This window comes from Rosa rugosa, chromosome 2 (assembly GCF_958449725.1).
Source record: "Rosa rugosa chromosome 2, drRosRugo1.1, whole genome shotgun sequence".
Classification (NCBI taxonomy): domain Eukaryota; kingdom Viridiplantae; phylum Streptophyta; class Magnoliopsida; order Rosales; family Rosaceae; genus Rosa; species Rosa rugosa.
This window is the reverse complement of record NC_084821.1, coordinates 59,380,555-59,393,310: the sequence shown is the minus strand read 5'-3', so window position 1 is coordinate 59,393,310 and position 12,756 is coordinate 59,380,555. Positions and strand designations below refer to the sequence as shown.

The 12,756-nt window shown below is 39.8% G+C and overlaps 2 protein-coding genes across 2 annotated transcripts; both read right to left on the bottom strand.

Moving 5' to 3' along the window:
• Positions 1-2,831: 2,831 nt before the first annotated feature.
• LOC133731161 (uncharacterized) lies at positions 2,832-8,696 on the bottom strand. The gene is made up of 4 exons (XM_062158604.1): positions 6,624-8,696; positions 4,290-5,675; positions 3,959-4,151; positions 2,832-3,454 (listed from the first exon to the last, which is right to left on the bottom strand). The coding sequence occupies exons 1-4, from the start codon at positions 8,694-8,696 to the stop codon at positions 2,832-2,834; spliced, it is 4,275 nt and encodes a 1,424-aa protein (XP_062014588.1).
• Positions 8,697-10,378: 1,682 nt separating this feature from the next.
• LOC133731160 (AAA-ATPase At3g50940-like) lies at positions 10,379-12,222 on the bottom strand. The gene is made up of 3 exons (XM_062158603.1): positions 12,212-12,222; positions 10,970-11,966; positions 10,379-10,825 (listed from the first exon to the last, which is right to left on the bottom strand). The coding sequence occupies exons 1-3, from the start codon at positions 12,220-12,222 to the stop codon at positions 10,379-10,381; spliced, it is 1,455 nt and encodes a 484-aa protein (XP_062014587.1).
• Positions 12,223-12,756: the final 534 nt, after the last annotated feature.

The window sequence follows — 12,756 nt, the reverse complement described above, 5'->3', positions numbered from 1 at the left end:
AGATTATGAATAAGGCTAGGCAATTTCGGTACTGGTGTTGTCCTAGTATACCTAGACGTTGGTTTATATGAATGGGCTCAAGTCATTCATTCGCTACTCTAGAATGCAAGTAGACATGATGATCATACAAGACACTCATAGCCTTACAACCTAGCATGCATACTAATGTTGCGCACCATCAATAAACATACAAAATTGATCAATGAACAAACAATAAACCAATGAATATCCGAAATCCTTAGAACTTATTAAATAAACGCCAACATCATAGTTACACCATGTCTAGGGCTGAAAGCAGCCCCTAACTATAAGAAAATTAGCTACTCATCATCTTGGAAAACACACAAAAGAAATACATGAGTTTTGGAAAGAAGGAATAAAATCGAAAACTGGAAAACAGGGGAAACGATCGATCTTCCGAGTGAAACGATCGATCGTTTCTGGGGCTCCGAATTTACTTCTTCTCCTTGTGTTGCTCCAATCGTTCCTTGCTCCTTGTGTGCGTGTGTAGCCCTAAAATTCTCACTTCTAAGGGCTTTTATTCCTCCTTGAGACTCTTTCACTTTGTTTCCTTGTAAATCTCCAACTCCTTTCTTCAAGGGAAAGTCTTCTTCCATCAAGAATCCTTAGTGAATCAAAATTCCACGCAATTTCCTTCTTTACACCTTCTTTTCCTTATTTGCTTCGGAAAACCTAATAAACACAAAAATAAATAAATTATCCAAAAATAATGTAAACTAACAAAGAAAAGCATAGGAATAAATAATAATAACGTAGCATAAATATGCTCCTATCAAATTCCCCCACACTTATTGTTTGCTAGTCCCTTAGCAAAAACGAAACAAACAAAGACTCAAAGACTAAAGACCACAAACTAATAAGACTCAAAACTGACGCCATAACATACTACTAAGCCTTCCAACATTTTGTCTCAGCAATCCCCTACTTTCATGGCACATAGATTAGCACTTAACCAAGAATTAATCATTAGCAATTCACGAGTTACTCAAAACATATAGTCCACATATAAACATGTAAGACATGGGAGTAACAATGGTGATGTAGTGGAGCTCAACATGTTTCGAACAAATCATGATTCATCCTCACAAGGGTATGCACTCTTTCTTCTCTCAGATTTCAAGGTTAATGCTTAAAAGCTCATTCACTCAAATGTATGAGACCAACATGTGGCTCATAAAGAATAGAAAGGAAAAGCTTGTACGAATTTTTTTTCAATTATGACTTCATGAAGGACATCAACTACTTGCACGGATGGACCCAAACCATATGCTCACTCCCACACACAAATCTCCACAGATCAATCGCCGTCCCCAAGGATCAAAGAGGTCTTACTTAAAGGTTGTAATGGGGCCAAGGGTATAGAGTTCAAGAAAGAAAAGATTAGGATATCACAAAAGTCCTAAGGAACTTTGGTGGAGCACCAGATATTGATGTAGAGATATAAGAACTACAATGAATTTCCTCAAGGCAATCAAACTCGAAACACATGAAGCAAGTCCGTAATTTTTCTTTTCGAGGCCAAATGTCATCTTTTTGGGCCTTTGCTTCATTCTACTCACTCCCATAATACAACAAAACCATGTATCAAATCCAAGGAAGATGTTTCTTTACTGATTTCTTTTTTTTTTTTTTTTCCTTTTCGGCTATTTATTATTATTATTTTTTTTTTTCTTTTTTTTTTTTCGATAGCCAACATTGTTTTCTTCTTCCTTGGACCGATATTTACAATAGACTTTCCCCCACACTTGCTTGCAAATAATACCCTTGAACATAGTAAACCTCAAATGTAATTGCTCCACCAATTCCTTAAGATAGGGTAAGGATATAACTATACTAGGTTAAAAGGTAAGGAATTTTGGGGTTGGTGAAAGAAAAGGCTGAATGTAGGCTCAAAAGGGGTTAACTAGGGGGTTGCACATCTTGTGTGCATAAAGGGGACACAGGTTAATTTGGCTCTGGTGGCGATTCCTAGTGCCTTTATCCCTTCCGAGGTTCAAGCGTAGTGATAAAAGTCTCGACAGGCATAGAAGTGAGTTCTAGTAATCTCTATAGTCCATCAAAGAGCTATGGCAAGTAGTCAATCAAGATGAATAAATAATGAAGTCATGCAAGTTCATCGCCAAGAAAATAAGATTTTATTTTTCATTTAAACGCTCAGAAAGAAAAGCACATATAAGGCACAAAAGCTCACAAAGGTTATGTATGAATCACAACTTGTCCTAGCATGCTCAATTTCTGTACCATGTTAACAATGAACCACATCTACTACACATACATATGCTTTCTATACATCTCAGTTAACCAACGAATTCTTTTGACATAATCTCAATCTTGTGATCCTCTATTAGCCAAAATTTCAGAAGATATAAGCTCGTCTTAGACAGTTGAAAGGCATCCTAAGACTCACAAGAAAATTAACCCTAAAAACTAGACTCTTTTTTTTTTTTTTTTTTTTTTTTTTTTTTTTTTTTTTTTTTTTTTTTTTGGTGTCGACGATCGATCGTTAAAACTGAAACGATCGATCGCAACCACACTAGAAACACAATGTTTTCCTTCCCCCACACTTATTCTTAACATTGTCCTCAATGTTGGATAAATACGAAGCAGGCAATGAAGAGAATAAAGCATGGAAACAAAGAAACACCCACAAAACACAAAGCAAATATAGAACAAGAAAACAAAGAGGATGGATTGAAGAGAGCAAATCTGGATGTAGCAAAGCTCAGAGCTGCGCCCAAGTCCTCCATCACTGGGTTGCCTCCCAAATAGCGCTTGGTTTAATGTCCTCAGCCTGACAGTACCAATGGTGATCACTCAGAAGGAGCCGGGTCGTGGAGGGGTACGTCCTCCACATCATGCTCCACGAACGTCTCATAGTATGGCTTGAGTCGATGCCCATTCACCTTGAATTTCTCATGTGTCTTGAAGTTCTGGATTTCCACTGCACCATGAGAATATACGTTAGTAACACGAAAGGGTCCAAACCACCTAGAACGTAACTTACCAGGAAAAAGTTTAAGGCGAGAATTAAAGAGAAGGACTTTCTGTCCAATAGAAAAATCCTTTCTGGAAATCATGCGATCATGAAACGCCTTAGTTTTCTCCTTGTAAACACGAGAACTTTCATACGCATCATTGCGGATTTCCTCTAACTCGTTCAATTGAAGTTTTCTGTGCACACCAGCTGCATCGATGTTCATATTAAATTGCCTGACAGCCCACCATGCACGATGTTCAAGCTCGACCGGAAGATGACAAGGCTTACCATACACCAACCGAAAAGGAGACATTCCAATTGGTGTCTTGTAAGCAGTTCTATATGCCCATAACGCATCATCAAGTCTCAAGCTCCAATCCTTTCTACTAGGGCCAACGGTCTTCTCCAAAATTTGCTTAATTTCACGATTAGACACCTCCGCTTGGCCACTCGTTTGAGGATGATAAGGTGTTGCCACCTTATGAGTAATGTTGTATTTCCGGAGCAGAGCTTCAAATGTCCTATTGCAAAAATGGGATCCTCCATCACTGATTATTGTCCTTGGTGTTCCAAATCTTGAAAAGATATTAGTCTTAAGAAAGTCTGAAACCACTTTAGAATCATTAGTCGGGGTGGCTTTAGCCTCCACCCACTTAGACACATAATCAACAGCAAGAAGAATATATAATTTACCATACGAAGAAGGGAATGGTCCCATGAAATCAATGCCCCAAATGTCAAAGAGTTCAACACTTAGAATAGGAGTTTGTGGCATTTGATGTCTAGAGCCCAAATTACCTGTTCGTTGACAACGATCACATGACTTACAAAAGAGATAAGAATCCTTGAACAAGGTAGGCCAATAGAATCCACTCTCAAGGACCTTAAGAGCTGTTCTCTTTGCTCCAAAATGTCCACCACAGGCATAGGAATGACAAAAGGTGAGAATAGAATGAAACTCAGAATCATGAGGGCACCTTCTTACCAATTGATCAGCACAATACTTCCATAAATAGGGGTCATCCCACACGTATTGCTTGGCGGTTCTGATGAGTTTATCCTTCTGTGCTCGAGTCAAATCATCCGGAATCAGCTTGGAAGCTTTGTAGTTCACGATGTCTGCGTACCAAGGATCAACGTTTTCCGGATTAGGCTGCAGACGATCGATCGTTTGAGAGAAACGATCGATCGTTTGCTCTGTTTTCTGTTTTTGCGCAATCGACGATCGATCGTTTGAGAGAAACGATCGATCGTTACCTCTGTTTCCTGCATCTGCCTGCTTCTGCACAACGAAAAGTTGCTCGTCTGGAAAGCTATCTCTCAATGGTAATGCATCCTCCTCCTCCTTGGAGCTATGAATAAGCCTGCTCAAGTGGTCTGCAACTACATTCTCACTCCCTTTCTTGTCCTTGATGTCCAAATCGAATTCTTGGAGTAAGAGCATCCATCTAATCAAGCGCGGTTTTGCTTCCTTCTTGGTAAGTAAGTATTTTAGAGCTGCATGATCAGAAAATATAGTAACCTTAGTACCAATTAAATAAGAGCGAAACTTTTCAAGAGCAAAAACTACAGCAAGAAACTCTTTCTCCGTTGTGGAGTAATTCAATTGGGCATCATTGAGTGTCCGAGATGCATAATAGATGACATGGGGGATTTTCCCCACACGCTGCCCAAGTACAGCTCCCACAGCATAATCTGAGGCGTCACACATGAGTTCAAATGGAAGACTCCAATCCGGTGGTTGAATGATGGGTGCGGTGGAAAGTAACTCTTTCAACTTGTTGAATGCAGCCACGCACTCTTCATCAAACTCAAAGGCTACATCCTTTTGAAGCAAGCGACACAACGGTCTAGAAATCTTGGAGAAGTCGAGAATAAACCTGCGATAAAAACCTGCGTGTCCAAGAAAAGAGCGGACCTCCCTAACAGAAGTAGGGAGGGGTAAAGAGCTAACAAGTTCAACCTTAGATTTATCAACTTCTATTCCCTTTGCAGAAATTATATGGCCCAAAACTAACCCTTGTTGTACCATAAAATGGCACTTCTCCCAATTTAAGACCAGATTAGTTTCCTGACAACGTTTTAAAACTAGGGAAAGATTATCTAAACATGCATCAAAAGAATCCCCATAAACTGAGAAGTCATCCATGAAAACTTCAATTATCTTTTCAATCATGTCAGAGAAGATACTTACCATGCATCTTTGGAACGTAGCAGGGGCATTACACAGCCCAAAAGGCATACGACGATATGCAAAGGTCCCAAATGGACAAGTAAAGGTCGTCTTTTCTTGATCCTCAGGTGCTATAGCAATCTGATTATAACCAGAATAACCATCAAGAAAACAATAATGAGAATGACCGGCTAACCTTTCAAGCATTTGGTCGATGAAGGGAAGGGGAAAATGATCCTTGCGTGTCGTGGCATTAAGCTTGCGGTAGTCAATACATACCCTCCACCCAGTTTGCACACGTGTAGGGATCAACTCATTGGCTTCGTTCTTCACAACTGTCACCCCTGACCGCTTTGGAACAACTTGCACAGGGCTTACCCACTTGCTATCTGAAATAGGGTATATAATACCCACATCTAGGAGCTTAAGGACCTCCTTTTTTACTACTTCCATCATGGGAGGATTCAGTCTGCGTTGTGCTTCTCGAGTGGGCTTTGCATCCTTCTCCAATAAGATCCTATGCATGCATGTGGCGGGACTTATACCTTTTATATCCGCTATGCTCCAACCAATGGCTGTTTGATACTCCCTAAGCACACGGATCAGTTTGTCCTCCTCCACTGCCGTAAGATTTGCAGCTATAATGACCGGCAATGTCTCATTCTCTCCAAGATACGCATACTTCAAGTGTTCGGGCAGTTGTTTGAGTTCCAATGTAGGTGCCTGAACCACAGAAGGAAGTACCGTTGCATTAGAAATTGGAAGAGAAATATAAGAGACATTATGCTTACCTGATAGATATGGCAATGATTCAAGAGAGGCTGCTGCCTCTTCTATGGTATTATCAAAGTGCACGGCCCTTTTTGGGTTCTTAGGTAATTCATGTTCAAATCCGTGGGCAATAGCAACTTCCAATGCATCCTCCTTCATTACATCAAAGAATTGCTGCGCTAACGAGTCGAGAATGTCAATGGAGAAACATGAATGCACATCACATGGATACCTCATTGCTTCAAAGACATTGAAGCTTATAACTTCCCCATCAAATTCCATGGTGAGGGTTCCTTCATAAACATCTATTTTGGTGCGAGCAGTTCTCATGAAAGGTCGGCCAAGAAGTAGAGGAGTAGATGAAGAAGATGATGTAGCATCCTCCATTTGAAGCACATAGAAATCAGCCGGAAAAATAAGATCATTAACCTGCACCAAAACATCTTCCACAACTCCTCTCGGATAAGCATTAGAACGGTCAGCCAATTGAATAATAACACCTGTATCTTTAAGCTCACCTAGGTCTAAGGATGCATAAACAGAATATGGCATTACATTGATTGATGCACCTAGATCTAACATGGCCCGTTCAAACCTGGTGTTACCTATTTTACAAGAAATGGTGAAACTCCCTGGATCCTTGCACTTTGGTGGAAGCTTCCTTTGAAGTACCGCTGAGACATTCTCACTGACTGCGACGGTTTCATTCCCTTGTAGCTTCCTTTTATTGGTGCAAAGTTCTTTCAAGAACTTAGCATATTTTGGAACCTGTTTGATCGCGTCTAGCAAGGGTATGTTCACTTGGACCTTCCGGAATGTGTCCAAAATGTTTTTCTCGAGCTCCTCCTTCTTTGACTTAGCAAACCTACGAGGAAAAGGCACAGAAGAAGAATTAGTGGAAACTGGAACTTCAGGGGTTACCTTGGAATTTCTGGAAGATTTCGGATGCCTGACCAAACGATCGATCGTTTCCTCTGGGCGATCGATCGTTTCTGATGTATGGGCTAAACGATCGATCGTTTCAGCTGTGAGATCGATCGTTTTGCTTCTGTGACTTTCTGGGACTGAAAACGATCGATCGTTTTGTTCCTGCGATCGATCGTTTTTGGTGGCCGGTTCTTCTTCTTGTTCTTCCTTTGCATCAACAGCCTTCCTATCCCTGTTGTTCACCCTTGGAGCCTCTAGGACTTCTTTTCCACTTCGTAGAGTGATAGCACTTGCATTCTCAAAACCCCCTTTGGGGTTCACAACCGTTTGGCTCGGAAGTTTGCCGGGTTGATGTTGTTGGCCCGCCATGTTTGCAATTTGTGTCACTTGACGCTCAAGATTCTCAATAGCTTTATCCGTCTTTTGTTGATATGCAGCTGTCGTCTGCACCAAGTTGGTAGCAGTAATAGTCAAATTTTTAATCATATCTTCCACAGACATACCTTGGCCTTGTTGTTGAGGTGGTGCTTGATATGATGCTTGTTGCCTTGCTTGTTGAAACCCAGGTGGAGATCGATTGAAGTTGTTGCCTTGAGGCTGCAGGACATTGTCATTATTATTCCAGCGGAAATTTGGATGATCCCTCCATCCCGGATTGTAGGTATTTGAGAAAGGATCATATTTAGCTCGTTGCTGCCCTTGAAACCCTCCAATTGCATTAGCTTGCTCCCAGCCACCTTGATCATTTAATGATGGGCATATGTCAGCTGTATGTCCCATCATTGAGCATACTCCGCATACTTGCTTGGGTAGCACCACCTGTTTCACAAGATTAGTGAGGTTAGCTATTTGTGCTTCTAAATTAGAAGTAGAACTTACCTCATTGACATTTTGCCGCGGTATCACATCTCTCCCTCCATATTGACGAGTGTTGGAGGCTATATTCTTGCACAAAGCATGTGCATTGGCAGGTATCTTGTCCACAAAAGCTCCTCCACTTGCTGCATCAAGCATTATGCGGTCTGTGCCACACAATCCCTCATAGAAATAGATTATGAGAAGATGATCACTGATTTGATGGTTTGGGCATGAAGAAATCAAGCGATTGAACCTATCATAGTACTCCCCAAAGGACTCTCCATGCATCTGTCGGATAGCACATATGTCTTTCCTTATGCTTGCTGCTTTAGTAGCCGGAAAGTACTCTTCAAGAAAAGCTTGTTGCACTTGATCCCATGAATTCATAGACCCTGGAGATTGATTGTACAGCCACTCCCTTGCCTTCCCTTCCAAAGAGAATGGAAAGGCACGCAACTTAGCATGCTCTTCAAGAACTGCTTCAGGCTTCATCCCTGTAATAATCATATGGAATTCCTTGAGATGAAGATTAGGATCCTCGGTTGAGAACCCATGAAACTTAGGCAGATGATGAAGAATGCCCGACTTAAGCTCAAAGCCTTGTGCCCCAGCAGGATAAGCGATGCACAAGGGTTGTTGCACAGCAGTAGGTGCGGTCAATTGCTTCAAAGTACGATTTCCTGCCATGTTAACCAACTGCTCTTCGTCTTCAGCTTCACTTGATTTGAAAGATTCCTCAGAGTCTGAATGAACACCACCCACAGGAAGAGGTGTGATCACAGCTTGTTGTAGCTCAATAGGTGATGGTGGAACTAGTGAATGTGGTGGAATTGGTGGAAAAACGAAAGAATCCGTCTTGTCCTGCTCTCCCACACGTTGAGACGCACGTTTCCGATGTGACCTAGCTGTGCGTTCAATCTCACGATCTAAAGGAACAAGCTTATTGCTCCCAAAGCCCCGAGTTTGCATACACAGCGATTAAGTACCTAAAAACACAAAACAAAAGAAAGATTAGTAAAAACAAATAAGATTTGCAATTATTAAAGGAAAACAATCCCCGGCGACACGGCGCCAAATTTTAACACACCCAAAATAGGTGTCTAAATAAATCCCTGCAATCTCAGTAGTTATCGATGGTAGTATAGGAAAGAGGGTGTCTCCCGCAGAGGATTGTGACTCAACAATTGCAAAACTGACTCGAAAACACGAAACAGACACTAAATGAAAACGAAAATAAAAACTATAGCTAGACTCAACCAAAAATTATGAAATTAAATACACACTAACTAGACACACAGACGAAGACGCATACAAAAATTGGGGTAAATCGGAGTTGAACTGATATACTAAATAAAATAAAGAAAACGACAGACAGAAAACTAACGAAAATAGAAAACAACTTAGGGTTTTTGGTTTTGATAAAATATGAGAAAACTAGCTAGGAACTACTTCTCACCACTAGACCATGATTACACCTATCATGTGTTTACTAACAAGTTCAATTCATTCGAATATCCTTATTCAAGCTAAGACAATGATGTGTTGTACTTAACCTATCAATCTTTCTTACTTGGTATGTTAAGAGAATGATGTTTTCAACTTAACTTAGCTTCTAGAATGGAACCTAGAGTGATGTTCTCGCACAGCTCTCACCTAGTAGTCATTAAGGTCTAAAAGATTATGAATAAGGCTAGGCAATTTCGGTACTGGTGTTGTCCTAGTATACCTAGACGTTGGTTTATATGAATGGGCTCAAGTCATTCATTCGCTACTCTAGAATGCAAGTAGACATGATGATCATACAAGACACTCATAGCCTTACAACCTAGCATGCATACTAATGTTGCGCACCATCAATAAACATACAAAATTGATCAATGAACAAACAATAAACCAATGAATATCCGAAATCCTTAGAACTTATTAAATAAACGCCAACATCATAGTTACACCATGTCTAGGGCTGAAAGCAGCCCCTAACTATAAGAAAATTAGCTACTCATCATCTTGGAAAACACACAAAAGAAATACATGAGTTTTGGAAAGAAGGAATAAAATCGAAAACTGGAAAACAGGGGAAACGATCGATCTTCCGAGTGAAACGATCGATCGTTTCTGGGGCTCCGAATTTACTTCTTCTCCTTGTGTTGCTCCAATCGTTCCTTGCTCCTTGTGTGCGTGTGTAGCCCTAAAATTCTCACTTCTAAGGGCTTTTATTCCTCCTTGAGACTCTTTCACTTTGTTTCCTTGTAAATCTCCAACTCCTTTCTTCAAGGGAAAGTCTTCTTCCATCAAGAATCCTTAGTGAATCAAAATTCCACGCAATTTCCTTCTTTACACCTTCTTTTCCTTATTTGCTTCGGAAAACCTAATAAACACAAAAATAAATAAATTATCCAAAAATAATGTAAACTAACAAAGAAAAGCATAGGAATAAATAATAATAACGTAGCATAAATATGCTCCTATCACATTCTCTGATCAGCCACGGTTTACGGTCGTGAAGATGTGGCCGGAACTGTTTGGCATGAAAACTGTATGGTCATTGAAATGAAAAGAAATTTTATTAAAGCCAGATTAATTCAACATAATATGCTAAATTTTTATCCCTGATGATTGTTCCCCTGCTTTGTGCGGTTGTTCATCTCTTATCAAATAAAATATGTCAACTGTTTATGATCAACCTTCTCTTTATCGTTCTTAACTTTCTCTTCATCTTTGGCCTTTTTTTCATCTTCCTTCCTTTTATTCATTTCCTTTATCCCCGTGATCAAAGCTTGGAGTGCAACATCAGCATCCTCACTCTTCATCAGCTCTTCGGCGACTTCTGCAGGAGTGACCTCTGTCTTCTGCAGTAGGCTTTCAATCTCATCAAACAAAGGCTGGTGTTCCTTGATGCCTAGGTAATTTGAGGCCAATGTTTTGAAGCCCTCATATGAGCAATACGACATGTGGACGTGCATGTCCATTCGTCCTGAAAGCAGCAATGCAGGGTCTAGTTTGCTCTTGTGACTGGTAGTGAATATAATGATTCTCTCTTCTCCACAACTATACCACAGGCCATCTGTGAAGTTCAGTAGTCGTCCCAATAGCAAAAGCTGCAGGCAAGAAAAAAGAATGAAGTTAACAGCTTAATACATCGAAACTCAAGCTTAAAAACTAGCCATGTTATTACCTCAAATTCCAAATGACTAAGAAATTATGTGTACACTTTTTAATATTGGAGAAGAATGACAGATAACCTGATTGCTTTCTGAGTCATTTTTCTTACTGCTGTTCTTTCTATCTTGCAGCTTCAATTGACTACAATCTATATCCTCAATCACGAGTATGGATTTATTTGTTGTTGCCAGCAACACTCTTCTTAATTCCATATCCGATATCAAATGCGTGAGTTGCAAGTCATAAATATCAAACTTCAGATAATTAGCAATAGCAGCTATAAGGGATGATTTACCAGTCCCTGGAGGACCATAAAGTAGATACCCCCTTTTCCAAGCCCTACCTACTCTTTGATAGAACTCTTTCCTCTTAACAAACCTGTCCAAATCCTCCAAAACCGATCTCTTCTGCTCAGAATCCATGGCTATGGTCTCGAATGTTGCAGGGTGTTCGAGATTGATTGCACTCCATCTTACTTTGTAATCCTCTGACCTTACAAGTGTATGCAGCTTGACAATCTTTCCTGCATCTTTCATAGCCTTGAATGTCTCTACAACATAAGGCAAGTAAGCATCCATGACCTTTTCCTTGTGTTTGACATCAAATCTGAGCTCAAAGAATTGCTGCTTTTTCCCTGCTTTGCTAGGATAATTGGACTTCTTGGATATGGAATTGTATTTCCATTTCAGCTGGACTCCTTCATAAATGTCTTCAAACTCTTGGTTGTTTGAGAAATGGATGGCAAACTTAGTCTCTTTCTGAGTCTGTACAATTTTGAGGAGTCTAGTGGAAGGGCTTATCTTGTTGTGCAAGTAAAGCTCTGAAGCTTCGAACACTTTATTATGAGTGCTCATGCCATGGTATTCTTCAATTTGCATGATCATGAGCTCATCAGCTGATGATCGGCTTTTGGAGAAAGCATGGGTGATTGGATGAAGAAGTCTCATAATGGGTTGGATTAAGTACTGCATTGCCCTGAACAGAACAAGCAACAAGGAAGCAACCCTTGAGGCACAAGCTGATGACCCTTTTGATGTTGATGAAGTAGGTGTTTTCTTCACAGAATTGATATATGATCTGCAAAATGTTGAAAAAACCTTTAAATTATTTGCTGATTAATTAAACCCTGATTAAAAGTCTAAATTAGAGATATAACTGAAAAGTTGAAATTAATCAAGACTTCCAAGAGAATAGAAGTGATACAAGAGTACGCCCTGTCTGTATTTAAATGGAGAGAATGGCCATTTGGGAAGAAAAGATTGGTTTTTGTAATCCATTGAAATATGCAAATTAAAAATATCTATTTGATCCCCACATAGTACTCAATACTCATTGTAGACAGGTTAATAGGATACCTAAGTTGGTGTTGATGAATCAGCTAGCTGTGATATACTAACAGATACTGTTACACTAGCTTACTGTCAACTTCAATCTAATCACCAAATTTTAAAAGAGAAATTAAAGAAAATAAGAAAACCATGCATGCCAACTAATCGAACTTGATAGCGTTGAAAATTTCAATGTGAAGATCGAGTGGATGAAGTTTATAGATTTTATGATGATTAATGCTCAACTCCGCATAATACATAATTTTTGCCCAATCTCTAAACATGTATGTATCTTATTATTCTCATGAGTTTATACAATAATGAGGAATGCTCGCAACTTTTTCCACCAACCTTCCCTTCCAACTTTCTCCAAAATTTAGCTCAAATCATAACTAAATTCATGACCCGAACCGTTCATTCTCTATATTATATCATTTAGAGATGATCTCAGCAAAAATCAACCGAAGTCGTTTGGTCATTGAATTATATCAAACAAAACAATGGTATCGTAACAAGTTCACTTTTTGTTGAATTGCTCA